This window comes from Podarcis erhardii (genome assembly GCF_964252035.2).
Source record: "Podarcis erhardii genome assembly, chromosome: 8".
NCBI classification, from domain to species: Eukaryota; Metazoa; Chordata; class Lepidosauria; order Squamata; family Lacertidae; genus Podarcis; species Podarcis erhardii.
Genome location: NC_138499.1, coordinates 24,017,059 through 24,043,955, shown reverse-complemented (window position 1 = coordinate 24,043,955; position 26,897 = coordinate 24,017,059). Strand labels below are relative to the sequence as shown.

The following is a 26,897-nucleotide window of genomic DNA, read 5'->3' as shown; positions in this document are numbered from 1 at the left end:
ATATGCAGAATCAAAGTTTCTGCTATTGAGGGGTCTGATTCATGTAAGTGCATGCTTAACAATATATTTATTAGTTTTTAGGGTGCCACAAGACTCTTGTTGTTCTTGCAAAATTTAATTCAGAGAACAATTCCTTGTGATGAACATCATCAATAGAAGTAAATTTTGCCCACCTGCTTACGAATCAGGCAGCGTACCAAGTTACTCCTGGATTTTCCACATAAACTTGTTTGACTCATTAATTAAAAGATATAAATCCCTTTCACATTATTATTTGTTACAGAAGTACGTTACTGAGGCATACCATTGACCAAAAAGTACAGATGTGGGAAGGGGAATTGTCTGTCTGTTCTGCCGGTACCTACTATAATTGGTAGCTCAGTTGATCATTAGCTGCATGATTAAATGTCTTTGTTTTACTTGTACAGCCAATGCACAACCAAACCTGCAAGCAGAGACCACTCCTGTAGTCTTCTGAGGTCACAGGCTCTCTCCAGGTAGCCTCATGGGGCTATTCTGTTGGGTGCTGCAAACATCCAACAGTTGTGTGACCTTACAATCCCTTTTGATAGTTCTTTTCTGGCTTCCAAGGCAGCATAGCAGCACAGCTTGTAGCAAACAAAGGACAATGCGCTTGGACATCAGGCTACCTGCCAGCAACTGTAATTTTATGGAAGAAACTAAATCCTAGGAATCCTCCATACTCATCCCCTTGTGGGGAACTCATAAGGGATCCTCCTTCTGAGTAACATAATCAGCATGCAAATGTCATTGCTGTTTACACAACTGCACTGAGCAAAAAGCCATTTATCTGGCTATAACTAGACTCTGCAAGAAAGTGATCAGCACAGAGCTGTTGGGGTGGATTAGAATAATTCCTTGCGCACTTGTCAAAAATCTGCATCCCCTTTCCCAACACCCCATCAAGCAGTTTGACCTTCACACTCCCCCAAGGCTGTACACTGCATCACTGTAAACTAGCTGTCATGATTCTTTCACTGTGAGGACGTGAAATAACAAAGTTGCTTTACAAGATGTAAAGCCTTCTAAGCAAAATAAGCCTCTGCTCCTATTACTTCGAGCTATTTGAATGCAGCATCCATCTCTCCACACGCAGTTTTAGCAGAAATACGGGAGGCTCATGGAAGGAAGTCATTTTAAAGCTATTTGTGTTTTTGCCAAAGGGATTTCTTTGATTTAGAAAGCATGAAAGATTGCCATTGCTGAATCCGTAGTGGATGAGCTATTTCCCGTGTTTTTCTCAAAGGAAGTTCGTGATGTGATAAATTTTTGTGTAAAAGTGGGATGGAGGGAGGGAGAGTGGAGGGGGTTCCCCTCCCTTCCTTTTTGGTTAAACTGCTTTTTCTGTAGTTTTAGTGAGCATCAACTCCTCTCCCCCCCCCCTTTCTCTCTCTCCTTTTTCCTTATGTAGGATGGGTAGTTGGATCTCTGGAGATTCTTGGCAGCCCAGCCAGCTTGGTAAGAAGCATAGGGAATGGAATCGCCGATTTCTTCAGGCTCCCATACGAAGGGCTGACCCGTGGTCCTGGAGCCTTTGTTAGCGGAGTATCCAGAGGAACAACATCATTTGTAAAACACATTTCCAAAGGTAGATACCCTGCTGCATTTTTTTCTAAGAGTTTTCAAAGACAGCGCTGAAGCTCAAAGATTTGCCGTCCTCATCTTAGTTCTAGCTTGTTGGGTTTCAGCAAAATGCTGGGAGGGTAAGAAACCTCACCAACCCTCTGTGTTTTTAAAGCAAGCCATTCCCTTTAACATTATCCTAGAAACACTCGCGGTTTAAGCTTTCCCGCATGGCCACTTTGTCATGCAGCAACTGAACGGAGATGTTAAAGAAGTTCAGTACTTTTGCTGCACCTTGGAAATCCTACACCACATTGCCTCATCATATGTAGCCTTTTAAAGAAGGAAAGTAGGCACCATTGCGAAGTATTTCTGAACATGTTTTTGGAGAAAGCGTACATCTGGATTTTCCTGGGCTTGGACACAGACATAGTGCCATCTTGTGGCTTCAAAACCCAGCTGCAAAATGCAGAGGATTCAAAACAAGAACTGTTGCTCTTCCAGCATTGCAGAGGTCCCTATGTGGACTCATTTTTCTTTATCTGTGTGGCATTAGATTAGCTGAGCAATTATTGCTAGAAGGCTTGGCGGATTACAGTTATGCCAGGCCTCATAAGAAGGAAGACTGAAGGCCTGTGGTAAAACCTGCACTGTACACCAATAAAATGCATTAGTGATCCTTAACATAACAGAACTACTGTATAGATTTTGTGCCTTGATTGAATGGACAAAATGCCATTGTTTCAGCAATTTGTTGATTTGACTTCCTAATCTGTTTGCACTTAGGTACACTGACATCAATTACGAACCTGGCAACGAGCCTTGCTCGGAATATGGATCGGCTGTCCCTGGATGAGGAGCATTACAACCGGCAAGAAGAATGGAGAAGGCAACTCCCTGAGAATCTGGGAGAAGGACTGAGACAAGGCCTCTCTCGGTTAGGCATCAGCCTTCTAGGTAATGGTTGTATGATTTCATGATCACTATACCCAGTCTTTGGGAGGATGGGCTCCAAAAATAGTTACAAAAAAGATTTTCTTATTTTTAGAATGTTCATTTGGGGATAGTGTCCCCCCACCTCCCCCACCACCACCAAATTCTTGTGGGTTGAAAGACAAGAGTGAGACAGGCTTTCACAGTATATTTGGTCTCATGGGGCAATAGGTGCGTAGCTGTTGGAGGCAAGGGTGGGAAGAGAGCAGACTGCACTGAGCAAAGCACACGTCCTCAGCTGCAGTTAGCTTTGCTGCTTTTTTCCCCTTAGCAGAAACTGACTGGTATGTTCTTAGGTTTTGTTCTCCACATTCATGCAGACCAAAGACTGTTGAAATGAAGGCTTCAGATCCAGCCAACTGTCAAGTGAAGGGCATGGGGTCTAGGGAAGAAATTCAGGCAATGCTGACAAGGCAAAGGCAGAAGGTCCATCTATTATGGGGTAGCAGCAAGCTGAGTTCTCAAACTGTGTGGGGTAGCTGCTGCTGGTGGTTGTGATGTCCCAATGAAAGTTATAATTCTGAAGAAGATGGAGCCTTCCTCTTCCTAATCAGGGGGTAGGTAGATAGTCTTCAGCAGTAAGCTCTCACTGGCCTATATCCTCAAACAGAAAGGAAGCTCAAGGTTATGAGCTGCTTTGTTTATTTGTGCACAGCTTTACTTACAGGAGGAGACCGGGGTTCCTTGTTCCGGTCCTCTTGTTATGCCAGTGTTGAGTTAGTGTTTCACATAAAGCAGCAGCCTGTAATCAGTTGCATATAAAATTATCTTTACCTGTGGAACAGGTAGTTAGCGGCTGAGCATCGCAGGGTAGAGTAAATTCAGAAGAAGGAGGCAATTTCATGAGAAACAGTGGTTCAGATCAAGTCTGACCTGGAACCTTCTGTGGAAGTGAGGTTTTGCAACATGGCCTGCCTTTGCTTATCAGTGTTGCAAATTCAGATCAGTATGTTCTAGCTCCCCACCTGTGGTTAGCCTGTGTATACAGCATGGGGATAAATCCCTGGCCATATATATCCTGATGAGGAACTGCTGCAATCTCGAGTTCCCGACTGAACAGGTTATCCTGCTCTTTAATCCAGTATTAAATATTAGATTCTGTGTTCTGTTCCATTGCAGCTAGACAGGTTACAAAACATTTTCTGATGACCTTAGATGAGAAGGGAGTTTAATGCACATTTAAAAAACAAGCAAGTCTTCTTTCTTCTTTTTCTTTTTTGTAAGTTTTAAAAGTAATAAATATTATTTTTAATTAAAAAAAACAAGCAAAAGCCAGCTGCATTTAAAATAGTGGCTGCAAGGGAATACATTTTTATTGTTAATAGTAATTGTGGATATTTAGAAGTACAGTTATCCTTTAATTTAGATGTGGCAAAAGATGCAGGGCGGAATGAATGTCATCACATAAACAATATAGATACAAAGACATGCTCATTCCAGTGTTTCCTTTTAATGAGCTACAGGAAAACCTTTCAGACTGGTTATTTCCTTTGCATCATAGATAACTTAGATGCTTGTTTTTGTTTGAAAAACACTTGAGTATAGTTCAAATGTCAAGTAAATGTTGACAAAAAATATTTCTGCGGCAGAAACGGTCACATCGCATCAACGTTGTATAATATTAAAACTCCAGCCAAAAGACTTAGCTAGGGGAGAAGATCACCATGGGTGTTTTAAACTATTACTTGCAAGTTTAAAAATTAACCACTTCATAGTAATTTGTGAAATGAAAGTAGGATTTAAAACTGAACTGTTTAGAAGCATGTGTGTTGCAGAGCGTGCATACATCCATTTATTAAACTAGCAAAAGAACACAATTTATATTAATCAGTAAAATGGTTTTGTGCATTCTTGGGAGTATGTATCACCCTAAAAGATCGAAATGCTTAGAAATCAGAGGCTTAGAAATTTAGAGGCTAACTTCAAAAAAATATTCACTTTTAAAATTTTCAGTTGCTATACAATTTAACCTAACAGCAGAACTTTACATAAGAAACCATCAGGCTGTCATAAACAGCAGCACCATCTCAAGCTGTCTTTGCTTCTTTCCAGTAACCTGTACTACAATTTAGCTCCTTTCTGACATTGTTGTGCCGTGTATTTCACTCTCCACACCAACAATATTTATTTATTTCTAGGCTACCTTTTAGGGAAAACCCTCAAAGCAGCTTGCATAAAAACAATTGAAGAAATCAATAGGCTGTCCCAACCTGGTACCTACTGGTGTTATTATAACCAAGTCCCATGTTCCCTGGCCATTGGCTCTGCTGGGAATTGTAGTCCAGAATATCCAGAGGGCACCAGGTTGGAGAAGATTAGACTACAGTATCATGTTTCAAGGCAAATGGGCAGCATCTGGACACAAAGTAAGTTTAAGTAGCTATTATAGAGAGAGAGATTCAACACAGAGCTGCCAGCTTCAGTGGTAGATTCATATTTCTTTTAATGTATTGCCAAGGAATTGGTGAAATGTTGGAAATTAGGTTAGGGCTGCTGGAAATTATTTCATAGCATGACATAACAGGGGCTTTGAAAAATGCAGGATGATGCATCAAGACTTTTTAAAAATTCCCTCCTAACAGCGGGTGAGTGCCATTTCCTTCAGGTGCAAAATATCATAGTCTATTAATAAAAATGTCCATGCAGCAGAAAGCAGGTTTCCTGAGAGTGGGGAATGCAGATATAAAAGAAGTATATCTACAGGAGTTAGGATCTAAAATACTGAAGAGCAGAATCTTCAACAAAGATCTCCACTAAAATGAACCGGAGCAATTGAAGATCTGTCACATTGTCCTTCTAAGTTGTTTGTTGTATACTCAGCTGTGTACTCAGGGTGTCAGTTTTTAAGAAGCATTGTTTTCTGTTTTAGCTACAATAGGAAGCAGAAACTGGAGTGTTCTTAATAGACATCCAGAGTGTCCACCACTTAGTGGGGCTACTGGAGTCTACACCACCATATACCGGTAATTCTGCAGAAATGTTCCTCAGCAGTTCTTCTAATTTTTTGGAAGTTAGTAAAGTCCACAGTCTGGTAGAAGTCATGGCATCAGCAAATTGCTCTTAGCTTAAGCATATATGAGATCTACTTAATTTATCTTTCTCTAAAGATTTCCACTCTTGACTTTGTCTGGTTGTGGAAGTGACAGTTGTTGTTGTTGTTGTTGCTGCTGCTGCTGCTGCTGCTGCTATTGTTATTGTTATTATTAACCCTACACCAGCAGGTCTCAGGGTGGGTTACTAAAATTTAAGATTCAATATTAAAAACAATTAAAACACAGGTAGGTAGCCATGTTGGTCTGACACAGTTGAAATAATAAAAAATAAAAAAATTGTCCAGTAGCACCTTATAGATCAACAAGTTTGTTCTGGTATAGGCTTTTGTGTGCATGCACGCTTCTTCAGTGCTTCTTAAAAACTGCACATGAACGCTTATACCAGAACAAACTGAGTTGGTCTATAAGGTGCTACTGGACAATTTTATTATTATTATTATTTTCAATTAAAACACAGTCACAGGGTGAGCCCTGAAGACACATCTCAGGTGTCAGAGGCCAGGATAACCTGGTACATCTTCAGCATTTGCCAAAAGCTTTATGGTGAAGGTGCCAGGCTTTGACAAGAGAGTTGCACAGTTTAGGAGCTGCCACAAAGAATGCCCTCTCCTGGGCCACAACCACCCAAAACTTCTTAGGGCAGTGGAACTAACAAAAGAGCCCCTCTGCTGATCTTAATACCCAAGAGGGTCTTTAGGGTAGCAGGTGGTCTCTCAGATATTTGGGACCTAAATTATTTAGGACTTTAAACACTAGTGTCAGCTCCTTAAATTTTGGCCCAGTAAGGGACCAGCAGCCAGTGCAGCTGTTTTCAAACAGGGGTTATACGAGTTCTAAAGGCAACCTCAGCCAGTAATTTTGGCCAGTTGAGTTGAATTGGAACAGTAGAACTCCTGTTTTTCAAGCAGGTTAGACATTGTGCTGGAAATCTGAAGTTATTGCTGTTATATTTAAGCATACCAGACTGCTTCTTTTTCTTTGTTGCTGCCTTTACTCAAGATATGGACGACAAACTTTAGTTTATAAATTGGCTTAGACTGCAGTTGCCTGCACTGTTTTACTTACACAGAACGAGGAACTTAACCCGTCTCTCTGATTCTGTTTACAAATTCTTTATTGCTGAAATAATGCCCACTGTTCTTAGTCACAGAAGAAATTAACCACCCAAATAAATATATGCACGTGCATTGTAATGTGAACAAGCAAGTGCCCAGATTGTATCTTACAAGTGAGAGATTAGCAGGCACAATTGTTTACGGGGCATCAAATTTCATAGTTGCTGTGCAATCCAGCATGCTTGTATAGTTCTGTAAACAATTGGCCCATCAGCACACCAGGCCATTAGTGTCATTCTTGCAATCTCTGCTTTGTCTCTCGATAGGCTGGTAGGTTGTGATATGTCATGGCTCTTCTAGCTTCCACTGGCTTATCTGATGTCATAAACAGGTTTTCCTAAGGGGTCTCAAAAAGTCCCAGTGCAGCTATAATTTGAATGCAAAGCACCCACAATGAGAAATATTCAGAAGCATTGCAGAACATAACCATATTGACTAGTAGCCATCAAGAGCCCTCTCCTCCCATGAATTTGTCTAATCCTCTTTTAAAGCTATCCAAGCTGGTGGCCATCAAGAACAACATCATTTTTATGAGACTGGATTAACTGAAAAGCAAGATTCTTTCCTCAAAAAAATAGAAAGCAATGAGGGGCAAACTACATGTTGCATGATGGCTGTATGTCGTGAAACACTGATGGCCTCTTCTGTTATCCCTTACACATTAGGGAACTTCACCCACCATTCTGTGTTTTTGGGAGCAGCCAAAATCGATGAACAGTAACATTTGATTTCAAGTGCACATAGTGAACTGCAATTGACCAAGGTGCCCATTTTTGTTGTCCACATGGAACTAAATAGATGTCCCTTCCAGGGCAGCTGTTTGATCTCTCTGTTTGTACAAAGAGGTCTAAAGACTTTACCCAGTGATTTCCTCTGTGCTGAACAACCATGGCCTATTGCTCAGGCAGCTAAGCTGCAAATTGTTGTCACGTAACACCTTGTCACTTTGTTCAATCATTGTCCTTTTAGTGAGTTCCAAATAGCTTATCCATCAAAGTTACAACATCTAGAGACATCTCTGTGGTAAGTGGCTTGAGTAAACTCAAGATCAAAGAGAGATCCCACCTTACATACCTGTTTACATTTAAGAAGATTTAAACTGCAGTCCTCTGTTGATACTAAAAGCCGGAGGGGTCATTAAGGCACTTGTAAAAGTTTGACCCATGTACATTAAAGTAAAATATGGTTGTGTTCACAAAGATAGTAACAAAAAGTCCCAAAGCCTAATTCTACTAAGCTTGGTAATATATCAGAGGTTGCATTAGTTTATGAGCATTTCTGGCAATAGAAGGGGATATTAAAATGATATATGGAATGCAGGTCTTTTTTTCTTATGAAGTCCATCTTAGGCTTACGTGAAAATCTCATTTCCATAGCAGCTAAAGAACTCTGAATGTTAGCAGACATTTATTCCAATCTAACATACATACATATATATATATATATATATATATATATATATATATATATATATATATATATAAACACAGTATCCTAAATCCTTTCCAGTCAACAAATGCACTTGGAAAGAAAACACCTAGAATAAATGCATTATGAAGCCACCAAGCGGCCTGGTTTGCACAAACCTCAGCTTAGTGAGAACATGCTAGCTTCCAGGAGTTTCTTCTTAGTTCTAGCTCATGGTTAGTTGGAAAAAAACTTAACCAGGAGCCCAGGTCTGGACAACATGCTCAGCCAAACCTTGGCTCAGCTCCGCTCAGCGTAGCAGGGGGAAAGGGCTGGGAAGGAGCAAACTGTGTTAAGCTCCTCTCTGGAAGCCCACACATTTATGCTTCGCCAGGGTTTGGCTGCGCATGAAGTATGAACCAGGCCAATGTAAATGTTTATATGAAAAAGAGAAACACAAGAAGGGACAAGCAGAGAACTGAATTCAGTGTATTCCTCAGGTTAATTGGTATTCCTTATTGCTACATTAGGCAGGTGATACTCAGATTCTCAGTCCAATATTCTCTGTTAATATTTATTCTTGTTCTGGGAGTTTATCCTTCTGTCATACTCTCGTTACAGGTGCAATTGCTGGTATTGTAGACCAGCCAATGCAGAACTTCCAAAAAACGTCAGAGGCCCAGGGATCAGCTGGACTCAAGGCCAAAGGTGTTATCTCAGGTGTGGGGAAGGGAATCATGGGAGTTCTCGCTAAACCCATTGGGGGAGCAGCTGAGCTAGTGTCACAGACTGGCTATGGTAGGTTTCAATGAATCTGTGAAACTCTTTGTGTTCTTTATTAATTGCCAGTTTTTTTCTTCCATAATAGGTTTTTATTGGTATAATATACACACACAATTACAACAAAGCCCCAAGTCCCCATGGCCCCAGTCATCATCCTTATACCCCCAGTGATATCTGGTTGGATAGCTGCATAATTGCCTTTTTGATCAGTTGAGGATAAATATCTGTATAAAGTTTAATGTCCAGGGTGCTATTTGGAAACAGATCCTATGAACCATTCTAGCCAAGGAAGTTGACAACACCCTAAGTCACAACCTTATGCCAAAGAATAAACGGACATAAATCTGACATCAGGAATCACAAGACAGAGAAACCAGTAGGAGAACACTTTAATCTCCCAGGACATTCTATACAAGATCTCAAAGTAGCTGTTCTATTACAAAGGAATTTCAGAAATAGACTGGAAAGAGAAGCTGCTGAATTGCAACTTATTACCAAACTTAAAACCATGGAGAGACCTGGTCTGAACAAAGACATTGGATTCTTATCTCATTATACATGACAAAGCCATTTTTCACCTTCTCACCCCTTGCTTTTTCCTGTAAGACCTATTGCAGTCGTTAAGAGTCGTCAACAGGCTCATCACAGCTATCTGCCAATCACCCAATCCCACCACCCTTCTGAGTAATACCCCTCCCCACCTTCTCACTATATAGAAGGGTCTGGTGACTTCTGTTTCAGTGTGTCTGAAGAAGTGTGCATGCACACGAAAGCTCATACCAAGAACTAACTTAGTTCGTCTTTAAGGTGCTACTGGAAGGAATTTTTTTATTTTGTTTTGACTAAGTCACAAGGTCATTGTCAGTTTTCAAATTTTGTTTTAATTGTAGCATGTTGTGGTCCTGCAGATTTAAAATAGTGTTTTCATAGAGTCCTAGAGTTGGAGAAGGCACAGAGTCATCTAGTCCTATCCCCTACAATGCGGGACAGATGGCCATCCAACCTCCAATTAAAAACCTCCAAGGAAGGAGAGTCCACTACCTCTCTTGGGAGTCTCCGTTCCACTGTCAAACAGCTCCTACTTTCAGAAAGTTCTTCCTGATGTTTAGTCAGAATCTGCTTTCTTATCACTTGAAGCTAAGGGTATGGGCCCTACATTCCAGAGCAGGAGAAAACAAGCTTGCTCCATCCTCATGCCCTTGATATATTCGAAGATGGCTATCATATCTCCTCTCAGTCTCTTTACCAGACTAAGCATACCCAAATCCCTCAACTATTCCTCATGGGATTGTTTCCAGGCCCTCCTTTGCACATTCAATCTTGTCAGTATCTTTCTTAAATTGTGGTGCCCAGAACTGGACACAGTATTCCAGTTGTGGTCTCACCAAGGCAGAATAGTATGGTATTATAAGCTGTGAGCTAACAGGGGAGGATGTGGGACGCGGGTGGCACTGTGGGTTAAACCACAGAGCCTAGGGCTTGCCGATCAGAAGGTCAACAGTTGGAATCCCCGCGACGGGGTGAGCTCCCATTGCTCGGTCCCTGCTCCTGCCAACCTAGCAGTTCAAAATCATGTCAAAGTGCAAGTAGATAAATAGGTACTGCTCTGGCGGGAAGGTAAACACCATTTCTGTGCACTGCTCTGGTTCGCCAGAAGCGGCTTAGTCATGCTGGCCACATGACCCGGAAGCTGTACACCGGCTCCCTCGGCCAATAAAGTGACATGAGCGCTACGACCCCAGAGTCGGTCACGACTGGACCTAATAATGGTCAGGGGTCCCTTTACCTTTACCTTTTAACAGGGGAGGACAACCCCTACACACACACACACACACACACATATTTCTGGATAGCTCAGTTGGTTAGATCATGGTGCTGACAATGCCGAGGTTGCAGGTTCGATCCTTGTATGGAATAGCTGCATATTCCTACATTGCAGGGAGTTGGATTAGATGGTCCTCAGGGTCCTTCCAGCTCTAAAATTCTATGATTCAAGGTACGTCTGGCTACATTGCTCAGACTCTGCCTGGCAATTCTTATGCTGGCAGTTAGATCTGCCCTCCTGCATTGTGCAAAGCTTCCATTTACCAAACTGAGTGAGGATGCTTCCTGCTGTTTTTGATCAAGAGGACCTGTACTGGGGAGAGTGGAGAATAACTGCCAAAGATAATGTGAGTCCTGCTATAGCATGTTAACCACTTACTCCAGCACAACCCCACAGGTACAGTTGTTCCATTAATTGTTAAATCAAAAAATCTAAGGACTTGCAAATACTTTACTTTTTACTCATATAATGTGAAAGTCCCTTTTCTTTAATGGGCTCAAGGTTTCCCTTCATAAAAGATGAGTCACTGACCACTTACACTGGCAAAGCCCTACTGAAGCTTTTAGATTTCCATTAACTAAATCTGTGGACATCATTTTTCGCCCAAAAGGTTGTCAAAAGTCTGACCGCGAAGTCTCTCTGTTAGGCTCACCAATGCTCTTTCAAACATTTTGAGGTAACAATCATGTCTGTGAAAGACCTAAAATGAAAGGCTCATGGGCTCTGTTTATTTGCAAAAAAATAAATTTGTGTTTGTGTCCAGCAGTTATGCCTGTGGAATGGGACTTTCTGGCCCCAAGCACCTCCCTCCTGTGACACCCCCCCCAAAAGCATCTCCTGGAGGATGGGAGACCATCAGGAAAGGCTGGACTGTGACAAAGGGGGGGATTTGGATGCAACTGTTGCCTCTGTGTATTTGTACTTGTCTTTAGACTGCTGGGCAATTAGAAGTCTGGTGTACAGATTATTTTCCCATCATGACCATATAAGCTTTGGATAGCTTGTTTTTAGTGAAAACTAAGCCTTTGTGGGATGGGGGGTGGCATAGAAAATAAAAATACAGGTAAGGTTAATTCTTTTGAAACCCACAAGGAAGCAGTACAAAGCTGGGAGATGCTGTGCGTAATAGGCTTCCCATGTATTATTTTTAAAATGTTAGCAAATGGTAAACAACCCAAAATAATATAGAGATGCAAACAGTGGCTTGGATCCAGAGAGTTACTTTAAGGGAGGTCCACAAGGTTACAAGCACCCAGTAGGATTCACCCTTCCCTGCTTTTACAGTGGCCACACACACACACACACACACACACACACACAGTGGCTGCTGTCCAGAAAGCACAAATTCAGAGTTACCTTGGGTGCACAGAGAGAGTCCCCCCCCCTTTTTTGGATGCTAGCCAGTGTCTGTAAAATATTTTACTTTCTATATCCATTGAACAATAGTGCTAGGAGAGGATACACAAGTGGCTTCAGATCATAATAGATGGTAGTGCATGGCTGAGTACCCTCATCCCATCTAGACTGCAAATGGGATTATGCCCAATAAAGAGGATGGGAGACCACACAGAAGTCAACACATGTTCTTTCTTTCTCCACTGCAAACGACATTTTCATTCGCATAACACTGTAAAACCTCAATCAGCTAATTGTTACAACTGGAATGCATCTTTTAAGCATTTCCATAAGCAGTTAAATATTAAACTATACCATCCCCCTTGCCCAACATAACCAGTGCATTACTTAATCTGGGCATTAGTTATTAGTTTTATGAAATGGACTCTTGAGTTGCTTACACCCCAGTGCAAAAACGTCTGCTTTGCCATGGAGTTACTTGACTGATCCAAGTCATTCCTGCCTCCCCTCCCCAAATGCTTACATCTTAGTGCTCAGTTCTTTGCTGCATCAGGCTTAGCCTAGCTTCGATCAGCCTTGTAAAACTTTTATTATATCTGTGAAGTTTTTACACCCCGCTAATTCTCCGTCTAATGACCATGCCTTCATTTATAAAAATTTACAAGCCATCAGAAACCGCACATGCCAGGTCACCCCTTAGCTCTGGCAGTTCTGCTCAGAACAAACAGGAAAAGAAGCTGCTCCGCAGAGCTCTACCTTGGCACAATGAAGACTCCTCATATTTTGGATGCCCCAGGAGAACCCATAAACGTTTGGGATCCATGTTTAACAGCTGGATTAAGTAACCTCTATTGAAACGCAGTATCTATGGCAAGCTTGCCTTCTAATGTTTACTAATCATGACATAAACATGGAAGAATCTGAATATGAAGCAAGAAAGTTAACAGTGGCCTTGACTTTTTATGCATACATTGTTAAATGACGTTTTCAGTCCCATTCTGGACTGATGGCTCTCAAGAGCATTATGTTTCCCCTAATTGCTCGTATGTGACTGACATTCTGTCTTTTGTTTATTTCTAGCTAATGCTAAAATCCACCAGGGTTAAGTGCACGATTATTGTATTCTAATGTTGAATGAATTATCTCCGCTATAGTGTCCAAAGATGTGACATCACTTTGGATCTGCACTGTTTTATGGACTACTCTAAGAAGATGACATCACTACAACATGTTCCTGTTTTCCGAAAAAACAACTAGTAAAAATCTTAACTTCTCTTACCACAGGTATTTTGCATGGAGCTGGACTTTCTCAGCATCCCAAACAGCGTTATCCTCCAAGCGATCAACATGCTGAGCAGGCACCAAACAGCCACGTCAAATACGTCTGGTAAAATTATTGAGACACTTGCTCATTTTTCTGTCCACATTGTTGATTAATAGATTTTGGCCCATGGTCAAGTTAACAGGCTATTGGCCTAGGAAGAGGTTGAGTTACAACAGTTTATTTAGGAACGCTAAGCAGAGTTACTGCACAGAGGCCCATTTTGCAAATGATAAGCGGTTGATCTCCTTTGAGCTTTGTAACTCCGATGCTACTCTGTGTTTGTTTATCTAAGCTTTTACTTAGTTGCCTTTGCAGTGGACCCAAGTTCTGCACATTTCCAGAAATAGCTGCTGGTTTCTGCTCTGTGTTTGGTTCCAGCTTCTTGGGGTGGATTCTCCACGGGGAAAGGAAATGAGTTGGAAAAAGAGAATGCAATTATGAGCATCGATTAGGTCAGCTTTGCTGCAGATGATTAAGGAGTTTTGATAATGCTACAAAATAAGCATGACATCCTTTTGATTTAAAACTGAAATGGGATTTGCAAAAACTGTGGTGCTTAGTATCCTTCCAGCTTGCTGCGATTCTTTTTATATATTTTTTAATGGCAGCTTCACTGAGAAACGATGCAATTGACCGTATCCTTTGAGCTCAAGTTCCTAATCTTGAATTATTCTTTTAACAGGAAAATGCTTCAGTCTCTAGGGAGGCCAGAGGCCCACATGGCCTTGGATGTGGTAATTGTGAGTGGATCAGGCCAAGAACACGAAGGATGTTTGCTGCTTACCTCAGAGGTGCTGTTTGTGGTTAGTGTCAGTGAAGACACACAGCAACAGGCATTTCCAGTGACAGAAATCGAATGTCTACAAGACAGCGAACAAAGCAACCTGCTGAAGGTGCAACTCAAGCAGCAAAGAGTCCCTTCTGATTTGGAGGTAAAGCTTCCTAAACACCGATTTGTAGCCTTTATTTAAATTTGCAGCATGAGTGCTGTACATTTCAATACATCTGCGTTGTCTCATTTCAGGCAGATGGAGTAAGAGAGAGATTGTCTGAACAGCAGTACAACAGACTTTTGGACTACATCACAAAATCATCCTATCACTTTGTTCCCAGCACTTTATCTGCGCAAACCACAGCACAAGTGGTAGCTGCCGAACCCATTCCTACAACAGTTAAGACTTACCAGTACCTTGTTGATCCTGTTTTTGCCCAAGTATTCATCAGTAAATTTACTATGGTAAAAAATAAAGCCTTGAGAAAGGGGTTTAATTGAGAACACCCAGTGGCAAGACTTGTTTTCAATTTTTAAAGTAACATCTATGCAGTTGCCTAATGTGAACTTTTAATTTCACATTGTGTCAAACACATGTGTTTAAACTTTGTGGGCTGGTGTAGTAAAGTAGCACTTAAAAAACAAACAAACCCCCAATATTCTTATTTTTTGCCCAGCCTATATGAAATGTGCTGATTCTCAATCTCTGCGCATGAGGCAAAAATTCAGGAAATATTAGTGATGCAAACCTTGTTATAAGCTAAGCTGTCTAGTAAAGGGAAATGTAGCAGCCCTATAGAATGACAGTGAACACATTCAGTCCATTCTTTTAAGTGGAAATCAGACAGGCAAGGGTAAGCAAAACTCTGCATGTTGCAGTGCTCTTGTCCCAGAAAGAATATCCGTGTTCTCTGTGTCCTATTTTAGGGTCTGCCAGTTTCTATTATAAGCAGAGTTTATAACTCAGCTGTAAAAACTAGCTCAGGGCTGAAACTTTTACCCTAAGTTTTCCATCCAATAGCAAAACATTTCCTCCCACTCCAACTGAAAGCACTGAAGTGGCTGTTTTAAGTTACTAGTGACAGCTGGGTTTTAGCACTGCTCTAACCTTATAATAGCCTTCTTTATTTGACTGAAATTCTGCAGGACTTTAGTCCTTAATATAAACTAGTGCCTTTGTGTAGTTTGGAGAGCAAAATGGTAACTACAGCATTAATTTATTTTTGAAACTTCCTGTCTGTAGTACTCTTATTCCCCAGTCAGATTTTTCTTAAGACTTTTGAATGTATATGATGTTGTGGATTGTTGGGCAATACATAATTATGCAAGGTACGTCATCTCTTATTATTGCGGGACCAGTAATATGCATTGTATCAATTTTAGGAGTGGTGTTCAGTCAAGTGTACCAAAAAAAAAACCTAGACAAAACTCAGTCTCCAATCCAAGCTGTATTACTCAGAGGTCAGTCCCACTGTAAGTAGTATGATTTACTGCCAAGGATATTGTTTAGAGTTGTTCTGTCAGTCTTGTTACACATTTCAACCTAAATGCTAATTGTATGCATTAACTAATCCTGAGGCCTATATCTGTGCTCTTCAAAGAGTTTATGTAATTTGAATATTTTGTTCTTGGTCTAAAACTTACCTATCCAATATTTAAAGGTTAAGAAATGGAGATTTAAAACTAACAAATGTTAGTTTTACTCTATCTCTGTGGATACGATTTAATGAAGATAGATGAATCTTGTACTAAAACGATCTAGGAATGGAACAATCTGGAAGCAAATAGATCATTCCTTTCAACATCTTTGTCACCACTTTCTACACTGAAAAACTCACTTTAATTGGGAAGGACTTGTTAAACCATAAAACTAAATTCCAGTAGTTTGGGGTTCTGCTCCTAATGCTGTCCCTATTGTGTTTGAGAAGTCACATTTCCCACCCCTTCCAATACAAAGACAAATATGTTACTGAGTACTTGAAGCCTTATCTAAATCACTGCATAGAGAACAAATAAAATTATGACTGATGGGACTCAATCCCATATTGGGGCTATGAGTCACATCACATTTACATTTACATTTAGCCTGATTTGATGACCTCTCACACCCTTAAAGGAGCTCCCATTTGATCGTCTGTGGAGTTCTCCTTGCCCATTTAGGATTTTAGTGTTTTGAATGAGTTTTGTTATAGGCGATTCAAATTCTGTTTTCCTCTTTTATTTTAGAAAAATCACTGTTGCCATAAGAGCTATTATATTTCTGGATTGCAATGGGATCAGCAGTCTTAGGTTTGAGAAAATCTATTTAATGTGGGTTCTTGGCTATTATCTGTTTCTGCTTCAAAACTTTTGTTCCAAATGATACTCCTGGCTCAACCTCTCAGGGCAAGAACTCAACATTATTCTGTGGAGATTCTTCCTATACTTCAAAACTATGCCCAAGACAGGAACTGAAATGAAACCAAGTCACTACCGTAATAATGATCTATTTTTGTTGTTGTTGACATCTCCTTTGCATTCTTGGTACAAACTACAAGAACATTTTGATTTAAATGCTTCTCTTGTAACCCACTTTGCTATGAGTTACTTCTGGAAGCCATTTTTCTTATTTATTGATCACGATGAGTGTGAAGTGAACACAGCCATTGTTAACATCTCATATGTTGACTTGTCAAACTGGTCATTGTTTACCTTTGAAAATGTATACATTTTATTCTTGAATCTTTTATGGGAAATAAAGAGTTATATTGCCAGTGTTGCATGCTGACTGCATATATTAGAACAAATTTATTCAAGGAAAACAATTTTTGTGACCCACACACAGATAGCTCAGGCAGGCAGGCAAGCCACCATATTGGTTTACAGGACTCTTTACGACTCATCTATGAGTGAACTGAACTATTCAAATATCATTTTAGCACCTTTCTCCAAAAACACCTTTCCTGTTGTCGCCCAATTCCTGCAGACACAAAGGAATGGTGGGAGGCACCAACAGGGCAACCTCTCAAGGAAGACTGCTGGGAGGCAGTGTCAGAAGCTGAAAAGGTAACAGAGTTTAGTGAGCAGGCAGAGGCTGTGGCAGAGAGAAGTCTAGAAGCAGAATCGGGATAAAGGAGAGGCAGAGATAAGCCATACTGTCTCCCCCTCCTGCTGCAACAAGCTCCCCTCCCCACTAGGCTCCCAGGACCAGAAACCTGGGAGAGGAGGAGACTTAAGTCAGCTGTGGACTTTCAGTCTGTACAACTGCCTCATAGAGGCAAGACCTACTGAGAAGGGTGCTGTGCTCATTAAGCCTGGTGCTCCTGAGCAGGCCTTATTTCTTCTAATAAAGAGTTAACTTCACTAACAGTGACTTACTGCTAGCTGGCTCACTGACACACGCAGTCCTTGCTTACGATGACAGCATAATTTTGCTGCAGCTACACCTTATATCAAGAAGCTGGTTTAAATGAATAGTGCCTTTCCATGGTCCCTGCACAACCCTGAAGCAAAACACAACTTTTAAAGGCATTTTCCAAAATCTATCTACGCTGCCCCAAGTGTTCAGTGAAGCGACAAATTAATCCCCATAGTTCTGCAAGCATTTTGGTCCATCCTCTGTAGACCAATTTAAAGTAGTACCTCATATGCTCTCACTGATGGCAAAACTACTCTTTAGAATAGAGCTTCATTAGTTTTAATGGTTTCAACCTAGTCCTGCAGTTTATCTATATGAATAACACAATCACCCATCAAAAGGTTGCTGCTTGTGATCTTTTGAGCTGGCTATAAAATCTTCACATAAAGCAGGATGCCAAATTAAGCCATCTGTATTGTATTTTCAAGCTTGTAAATTCAAATCCCGATAGCAAAACATCTACTTCAAATGGACCATTAACATCAACACTTTGTATATATACACATTCTCCAAAACCATTCACTCTAGTAAGCTACTTAGTAACTTCTTCGTTGATTCAAAACACAAAGTTGCAGTAACAAGGGACTTTCAGACTTTCCAGGCACTAGACTCTTGCCTTAAATTAGGGAATACATTTTTACTGGCATTTTTACATCAGTATTTGGAAGACCTCTAATGGACAAACTCACTCACACACTGTTCCATTAAACATCAGCTGGAGAGCTGTGTACCGCTGGAAGCAACACTATAGGATACTAGCGGACAAAGTTCAAGAGTGTGCAACAAGCAAGAATGCAAGACCTAAGGAAAGCTAAATGATCATTAAGCCAGTCACGATGAGATGTTTTAAGGACTTACTGGGAATATCTGAAAATACAATTACAGAAGTTGGCTGCTAGTTGTACAAACTAGACAGATATTAGGGGGAACATAAAGGCTGGCATGCCTGTGAAAACAGATGTCAAGCCTGCACAATACAGATACTGCTATGTCTGCAAATGTGCATCCTTATCCACAACTAATCACACAACTACATATATCCTCCCTTATCGTAAGGCAAATTGTTAACTGATCTTTGCTGAAGCATGTTCTAGTACCCATTGGGTATTTAATCAGCTTTTTTAGAGGCAGGTGTGCCCATTATGGACCTAGCAATCATCCAGCACAGCCCAGCCTAGACCTCTCTTCCTGCCTGGCTCCTTTAGAGCAGTGGTGGCCCAACTTGACCCTCCACTGTTTTTGGACTACAACTCCCATTATCCCTAGCTAACAGGACCAGTGGCCAGGGATAATGGGAACTGTAGTCCCCAAACAGCTGGAGGGCCAAGTTTGGCCACCACTGCTTTAGAGCAACAATGACCTGCAGCCCTATAAAGTTGCAGAACTACAGCTCCTATCTTCCTATCAACGATGCTGGCTGAAGTCCAACATCTGGAAGGCCGCATACTCCCCACACCTTAGAGAGACAAGTGTTAATAAACAAAAGACCAGGATAAACCAGATAGAAGGCTTTTGTTCTCAATCTCCCTACCCAGTTTCAGTGAAAGGAAGATGTAATTAATCAAACATAGAATCCAGCAGATTTTTCCTTTCATTCATCAATCATTCTCCAAAAGCTTTCTAAGAAAACTTGAAATGATGACTGGCAGCTAGTACCTCAACAATAGTACATAAGGGGGGGGGACGGACAATAGTACATAAGGGGGGGGGGGGACGGACAATAGTACATAAGCATTCTGGAACAGATATTACTACCTCCTCGCTATCCAGTTTGAAATAAGTCCAAACATCACTTAACTGAAGTACTTAATTTAATGATCAACGTTACAGCATGATCAACACCAAAGTGGATCACAAGGAATAGTTCACTGAAACAGTGGTGTTCAGTTGTCAGGTATCCGGAGAGTCTGAAAAGGAAGAAACAACAAGTTATAAAATGAATCTGTTTTTAATCTCAAGGCCACTTATGCAAAGGTTTTTGTCTAAAATGAGCAACAGGATGCTTTCACCTATATATTTACGCCCCATGAAAACCAGTATTGTGTAATAGATATAGGAGTTTACAGACCAAGTTGGACAAACCAATGTGAACAGAGACAAACGTGTAATACACATATGCAGATAAACACCTCACTGCAGGCATGGTTAACAGTTCTACCACTAGGGGGCTTTGAATAAAACAGGTTTTGAAAAGTGGGTAGGAAGGCAAAAGCAGCAATACAGCATAGGTATTCCAGAAAAAGAGATCAAATATTTTAAAAAGTAAGGGGGTTAGGCCAAGGGACAGGGAAAGATAGCAGGCCCCATCATGGGGACTGAAAAGACAATATATAAATATTTCTATAAATAAATAGGTTCAGATAAGTAAGTCTTTAATAGAGATGCAATCAAACACAAAAGCTAAAAAGTAGAACATTGCAGGGCTATCAATTGATAATAAGTACATAAGATGGGTCTGGTGGATACAGAGCTAAGACAAAACATCCACCATACCTAGTCAAAAAGTAATATTCTTCTGCCAAGGTTAGACAACGGAAAGTTTTCAGATACCTACTCATGATCATTTGGGTGGTGCACTTTCAAACACCCCAGCTTTTCTCATGGCCTCAAACTCCTTCATGGCATCATAGGTTTTATAGAACTCAGCATATGCTCTTTTCCTTGGTTCAGCCACACCAAACTAAAGAGAAAGAGACAAGACCGCAAGTTATTACTGGAAAAAGTTGCATCCTCTCACTAAGACAGTCTTAATAAAAGAATTAACTCACAAACTAACTTCTTAATGCACCACATTCTGACCTTGTATCCAGCTGCACATCCCATCGAAAAAAGGAAAGCCACTACAATGTGTTTTCTTAGACGACTGGCCAGGAGGCCTCTCATCTGGGGCTTGGGTAGCAAAGCAGCAGACATGGTGATGTTTTCTCCTAAAAAAGGCAAATCAAAGAAAATTTAGCAAGGGCGTGCTGTCACAAAAGCATCTCTACGACCAACAGTGAAAAGAAGCAGCAACAAAGATGTGGTTATTCAAATCTCTAAACCCTATGCAGCTGAGCCAAGCTTCATAGGCAAGGAAGTAACTTATATAGCTCCCCAAATTACTCAGAAATTCCTGTTTCTTAGATTTTCAATAAATATCTAATGAGGCATGCATAGAAGCTCTACAACCTTTATCACTTCAATAATATGTCTTACTTGTAGACTTAATTTTAGCCTTACACTTTTGGATGCAAGGCATCATTCGCCCACACAATAGGAACAAATGGGTGTGTGGAGCAGGGGGAAGACCAAGGGCGATTAAGCAGCCTTTTTTATTTATTTATAGGATTTATAACCCTTTTCAGCCAAAAAGACTCCCAGAGTGGCTTACATACAGTCAGTTAAAATAAGACACTCCATGACCACAGGCTTGCAATGTAAAAAAACACAATATACAAGGGGAAAGGGACAGTGACAGAAGGAACTCAAATTCAGGCACCAATTATTAAACATTTGTTGTTATAGTGACCACTAGGCTCCATTCGGGTAGGAGGTGCCTGATGGAGCTAAGCTTTTGACCAAACTGATGGAACAAACTGCGTTTCCTACCTCTCCCCCAGAGGCAGTCTGATGGAGTGCCTTCCCACGTAAGTAACAGTTGAGAGAGGCAGCCTAACAGAGCTGGCCAATCACAGCAGAGCTTATGGGAGTGCTCTGCTTCCCATCTCTCCCACTAATAGAATGGCTGCTTCCAAATGAGAGTTGAGGGAGGAGGCCTGATGGAGCTGGCTATATACAAGCTATCCCAGTTATGGTTCATAGAGGACAAAAAGTTACCGTGTCTGCCCTGTTTAACCATCATTTTGCATCTGGTTCCACCCCCCAAAGACATTACACATACCTTGGCTTTCAAACAGCTTAGTTCTTGAACATTTTGGCTCCCAAACGCTGCAAACCTGGAAGTGACTGTTCCGGTTTGTGAATTATTTTTGGAAGCTGAACGTCTGACGGGGCTTCCACAGCTTCCAATTGACTACAGGAGCTTCCTGGAGTCAATCAGAACCAACGCTTTGGTTTCCAAACATTTTGGAAGTCGAACAGACTTCCAGAACAGATTCCGTTTGACTTCCAAGGTACGACTGTATTTTATGCTCTGTTGCTAAAGGTGCCTTCAGTATCCTAATTCTGGACACATTTTCTTACAATATTGTACATGCTGTATCATATGGAAACGTAACACCTGAGAGCAGCACTCGAAATTAACCACTCGCCAGCTGTTTTCTGTGACACAGGAGCACCACCTAGTGACCAAGTTTAGATTTCCAGTCACATAGTTTATGACCGGCTGTGCAGGAGAACCACAACATCAGTTTTCCCTTTCTGCCTGATCCCCAGGAAGCCTTTTGATGTGCTAGAAAGTTGTGGTTTGCAAACAAACAGATAAGCAATTGGGGGGAGGAACAGCAGGAGAGATCCAGCTGTTTTGCCTCTGGTCACAGAAAAACAGATAAATTGGTGCAAATTGTATAAATTAGAATCTTTTAGAAACGGAAGTGAGGTCCATTTGTATGAACTTTTAAGTGCAAGTGATGCCAGTAAATCCTAGTTATCAATATGGAACGGTTATCTCTTTTTTTCTTTTTAAGTGCAAACATTCCCCACAGACTTCCTCTTATCCACACTCAGTTCATACACTACAGCTGCAATGGTAATTTGGGATGGGGGCAAACCAACAAAGAAACTAATGGTCTTGAAAGAGTGGAGCATCACCTACTTTTTAAAGATTTGCATGAGTGCTCCTGTACCATTTACAGGGAAGTGCTTTACAGAAATTAAAACATTAGAACTTTGAAAATAATCACATTACATGAGCACGAATTGAGAAAATGTCCCTCACTGGTAGCTCCATCTATCACAGAAACTGTGGCTTTGCAAACTGAAAAATAAGAGTTTCAACCCAGTGAGAGCAAGTGTGTGTGGTAGATTGTCTGTAGGACCAGGACCTGGGAGAGCTGGGTTCAAATCCCCACACTATGTTACTGTCCTATACATGTCTAAACTTAAGTCTCACTGTTAACCTCTGTGTGACTTGTTTTGCTGTGGCTGGTTATAACCCTCCAAACACCACAAATTACAAAAAAAGACCAAATAAATTCTCTATGAAAAAATAAATAGAAAGTGTTGTTGCATTGAGGGGAAGGGTGATTAGCCATTGTTTTTGCACCTGTAACCCAGGTTCCACAAGCCGTGTAGGCAGTTTCTAACACTGCTAGGAGTGATGCGCCAACGTGAGGAGCAGTCACACCTCAGAGCTGCCAACTCTGAATAATGTAAACCTAATGTCTTGGATGCTAACAAAGAGCTCTTTCCTCTCCTACTTTTGGGGCCCATGCAAGTTTCTTTTGCCAGTCTTGACTTTTCTACTTGACTCACTCATGGTTCACAGTGGATCAATATTCCACTGATAATAGCTTTCCTCTGAGTAGGTGAAAGGAATGTTTGCAAACATTTGATAGCATCACAGCAGCTTAGCCAATGACAGACTACAGGTGAGTTTGGCTTCAGCCAATCAGATACAAAACTATCCAGTGGGCTATATCCGTAAATATGGAACCTGATGAGCTCTACATTTAAGTAAGCAAACAAAACCTCTTCCAACACCTCTAATTCACATAATATTTACTTATTTTTATCCACACATTTTTGCCCAATAAATAAGATTCTCAATGGTTGAAAGAACTTAGACATGCCCCATTGGTCTTTGGTAACTGAGCACCAACCCAGCCTCCAACAAGAACCCATGTAAAACACGATCAGGTTTTTGCCAAGTTCTTTCAGCTACTACAGATCAGCTTACCTCAATGAAGCTAGCTATGTTTAAAGACTCCTCCATGCCAGAGATATCAAGCTGCATCATCTGCAGGTCTTTGCATTTGATAACAATGGTGCCAACAAAACATTTTTTCAATGGAAAAACCATTGAAAACCTTTACCCTATGCTCTGCCAGGCTTATGCTGGCAGGGTGGGAGAATGGTCCATTTTCTGTTTTAACTTTTTTCCTTTTACGCTTAAGTTTCCACTCCCATTAAAAACAGTGGTAGGGAAAGCAGAGGGAGAGATTTAGTCACACTCAAAAGCATCTCTAAGTTTCTCGCTGGGCTGCAGATTGAAGCCACTTGCTGGAATGCCCCATTTTTAGCTCTTCTGATGTCACAGCTTTGACAATAGTTGGGCCAGGACTTTGGAAGAGCCAAAGGTGGCTGGGAGGCAAACTCCAACTTCTGACATCAGAGGAATAGATCTGATGTATCCGACGCCCTCACATATAACTGCATCCTAACTATCACATGATCATATTACACAATTGTGCCCTAGAAGACTTGTTCATGGAACTGACCAATCCTTGACTTCATCTTAAGTGGCACCCAGGACCTGGTGCAAGATGTAACTGTTGTCCAACCAATTGGGAGCAGTGGCCATAGTACCATTAAATTAAATATACATGGACATGGCCAAGAAAATCCAACATGGCCACATCAGACTTCAGCAGAGGAAACTTCCCAAAAATGAGAGGTGTGGTAAAAAGGAAGTTGAAAGGCAGAATCAAGGTCATACCACTTCAACATGCTTGAAAGTTAAAATTACTTAAATATGACTGTAGCAGAAGGGTGGCTAGAGAGGCAGTTGGTACCTTGCATGACAACTGAGCCAAAGGTATGCTAAAGGAGGATGAGAGTGCAGAGAAGTGGAATGTCTTCACAGCAGAAGATATAGGGCAGATCTCTGTTCCTCAGGTAATTTTTGCAGGAAGGAAGTATGAGGAACCGAGGCATATAGTAGTGATGAGGGATGAAGTTCTAGGCCTAATAATAATACTGACTAATAACCAGGTCTGGATAGCATCAACCTGAGAACCTGAAAGTAGTTGCAGCCTTGGTGGCTTTTTAGTTTAGAGAAAATGTGCACGAGAGGTGCACGAGAGGTGGTATGACTAATGAAAACAGTGGATAGAGAAAGGTTTCTCTCTCATATAACACAAAAAATCATGCATATTCAATGAGGATGAATGGAGGATTCAGGGCAGATAAAGGGAAGTACTTCACACAGCACACAGTGAAACTGTGGAATTCGCTCCCACAGGAGGTAGTGATGGCCATCAACTTGGATGGATTTAAATGAGGATTAGGGAAGTTCATAAAGGTAAGGGCTCTCAGGAAACTGAGGGATGAGAGTGCTTCTCATAGGCATAATGTTGGTGACACTGAGAATGGGATACTGAAATAGGCCAGTGGCCTGATCCAGCAGGCTCTTAAGTACAATTTTAACCTGCTCTTCCTGTTTCATTCAATGTGGTGTACATGGTCCCACTCCTCTTTATCCTCAATATTCACTCTAGGAAATAAGTTGGGCTAACTTAAAAAGACTGGGACCAAGGTCACCCAGTAAACTTTGCGGCTCAGGGTAGTACTAAAATCAAGTCTCCCAACGCTATCTACCACACTGTATGGACAATTTACCGTATTTTTCGCTCTATAAGGTGCACCAGACCACAAGACGCACCTAGTTTTTGGAGGAGGAAAACAAGAAAAAAAAAAATTCTGAATCTCAGAAGCCAGAAGAGCAAGAGGGATCGCTGCGCAGCGAAAGCAGCAATCCCTCTTGCTGTTCTGGGTTCTGTGATAGCTGTGCAGCCTGCATTTGCTCCATAAGACGCACACACATTTCCCCTTACTTTTTAGGAGGGAAAAGGTGAGTCTTACAGAGCAAAAAATACAGTATATAGATATACTCAGTTTTACGCACAAGCCTAAAAAAACGGAGGGCCCTGACAAACTACCACTTAGCTACTCAAAGTTTAGTTTCATGCTTTTGAGAACCAGCACAGCTCAACACAATTCTTTTCCATTCACAATTTTGTTAAAGGGATTTGCGACCGCAAGTGCCCATGTTCCAGGAGACAACAACTAAGAATTTACTCCTACAGCTTTCAGCGTTTTCCTAGGCTACAAGAATTGTGAGGGCGTGATACATACATATACAGTGGTACCTCAGGTTAAGTATGCTTAATTCATTCTGGAGGTCCATTCTTAACCTGAAACTGTTCTTAACCTGAAGCACCACTTTAGCTAATGGGGCCTCCTGCTGCCACTGCGCTGCCAGAGCACGATTTCTGTTCTCATCCTGAAGCAAAGTTCTTAACCCGAGGTAATGTTTCTGGGTTAGTGGAGTCTGTAACCTAAAGTGTATGTAACCTGAAGCATATGTAACCCAAGGTACCACTGTACATATATATATATACACACACACACACACACACACACATATACATACACATACACATACACACACACACACCATGAAGGCCTGCAGCCTCCTCTTTGTTTTTAAAAATGTACCATGGTCTCTCCATGCACACACCTGCTGCAACCATGTATGGGAGAGGGGAACCAAAGCGACGAGGAGCCGATTTCTCGCCTTGGGCCCCCTAAGCGCAAGTGCGCGCGCGCCTGTTCAGGCGAGAAATTAAGTCCCCGAAGGCCTTGAGAGGCTCTGCCCCGCCTGGGCGTCTGGTAGCCAAGCAGCTCGCCTTCCGTGCACCTGAGGAGCCTGCCTAATTTCGAGCAGTTTCACCACTGACGCGACTCCCGCACGTCCTTTGCAAGGAAGTGGGAGGGCGCCGAACAACTCCTGCCCGGGCCAGGGGCAGCTTCCGTGCCCAGTGGCGGGCGGGCGGGGTGGGCGCAGCTGCCCTCGCAAGCAGGAGACGGGCCTGGCCGCAGGGGAGCCAAGGACCAAGGCCCAGGCCTCCCCCTCAGGCGCTTCTTCGTCTCTTCCCCTCCTCCGAATCCAAGCCAGCCGAGTCCTCCGCCCCCCCCCGGTCACACCAGGAACGCGCCGGAGGGGGAGGGAGGGGAGGGCTGAGGGAACAGGCACGGGCGGGCCCACCAACCAACCCCCTGCAAAGCACTCACGTCTCACAGAAAGCTCTGGAACCGCAAGGTCCTCCTCGCAGACGCAAGTATCCTGCGCTGTCCTTCCTCGTTCACCTTCCGAACCGCAGCTCCCGCCTGCGCACGCGCGTTGCGATCGACGGCTACGGGAAGGAGCTCGGGTCAAATTTAATAGGGCGCGGAACGCGCGGAGGTTTCTCCTCCTGCAGTCTGATTCTGCGTGTTTATATTTGACTTCCTTCAGTAATGTTTTGTTCTGGGTTGTTTTATTTGATGTTTTAATGTGTTGTAAACCAGGTTGAGTTGTTTTTTTTAAACAAAAAAAATTAAGGCATAGAAATGAAATAAATAATAATA

The 26,897-nt window shown here is 41.8% G+C and overlaps 3 protein-coding genes across 9 annotated transcripts in view; 2 read left to right on the top strand and 1 right to left on the bottom strand.

Moving 5' to 3' along the window:
- Positions 1-16,965, top strand: part of VPS13B (vacuolar protein sorting 13 homolog B) — a 357,420-nt gene extending 340,455 nt beyond the window's left edge. For all 5 annotated transcript variants that reach the window (XM_081873883.1, XM_081873885.1, XM_081873882.1 and 2 more), the window contains exons 57-62: positions 1,433-1,609; positions 2,371-2,541; positions 8,774-8,950; positions 13,401-13,503; positions 14,123-14,372; positions 14,465-16,965. In XM_081873883.1, coding sequence (XP_081730009.1) covers positions 1,433-1,609; positions 2,371-2,541; positions 8,774-8,950; positions 13,401-13,503; positions 14,123-14,372; positions 14,465-14,713 — 1,127 coding nt within the window. In that variant the 3' untranslated portion in view covers positions 14,714-16,965. The remainder of the gene's footprint in view (positions 1-1,432; positions 1,610-2,370; positions 2,542-8,773; positions 8,951-13,400; positions 13,504-14,122; positions 14,373-14,464) is intronic.
- Positions 1-26,897, top strand: part of POLR2K (RNA polymerase II, I and III subunit K) — a 245,521-nt gene that overhangs the window by 115,836 nt on the left and 102,788 nt on the right. The window lies entirely within an intron of this gene.
- COX6C (cytochrome c oxidase subunit 6C) lies at positions 19,403-26,687 on the bottom strand. 3 transcript variants are annotated; one of them, XM_081874903.1, is made up of 4 exons: positions 26,562-26,679; positions 24,281-24,452; positions 20,409-20,536; positions 19,403-20,289 (listed from the first exon to the last, which is right to left on the bottom strand). In XM_081874903.1, exons 2-4 carry the CDS (start codon positions 24,285-24,287, stop codon positions 20,170-20,172), a joined length of 255 nt encoding a protein of 84 aa, XP_081731029.1. In that variant the 5' UTR covers positions 24,288-24,452; positions 26,562-26,679; the 3' UTR covers positions 19,403-20,169. The 3 variants fall into 3 exon arrangements, with proteins under 3 accessions (XP_081731029.1, XP_081731030.1, XP_081731031.1); XM_081874904.1 differs by lacking the exon at positions 24,281-24,452 and having other exon boundaries at positions 26,562-26,687; XM_081874905.1 differs by lacking the exon at positions 24,281-24,452 and having other exon boundaries at positions 26,569-26,682.

What these genes read in the sequence shown, in the direction of transcription:
- COX6C (XM_081874903.1), bottom strand. An exon ending in GATGTGCAGCTGGATACAAG is followed by an intron (nt 20,290 to 20,408) that starts GTCAGAATGTGG and finishes CTTTCTCTTTAG; the next exon opens with TTTGGTGTGGCTGAACCAAG.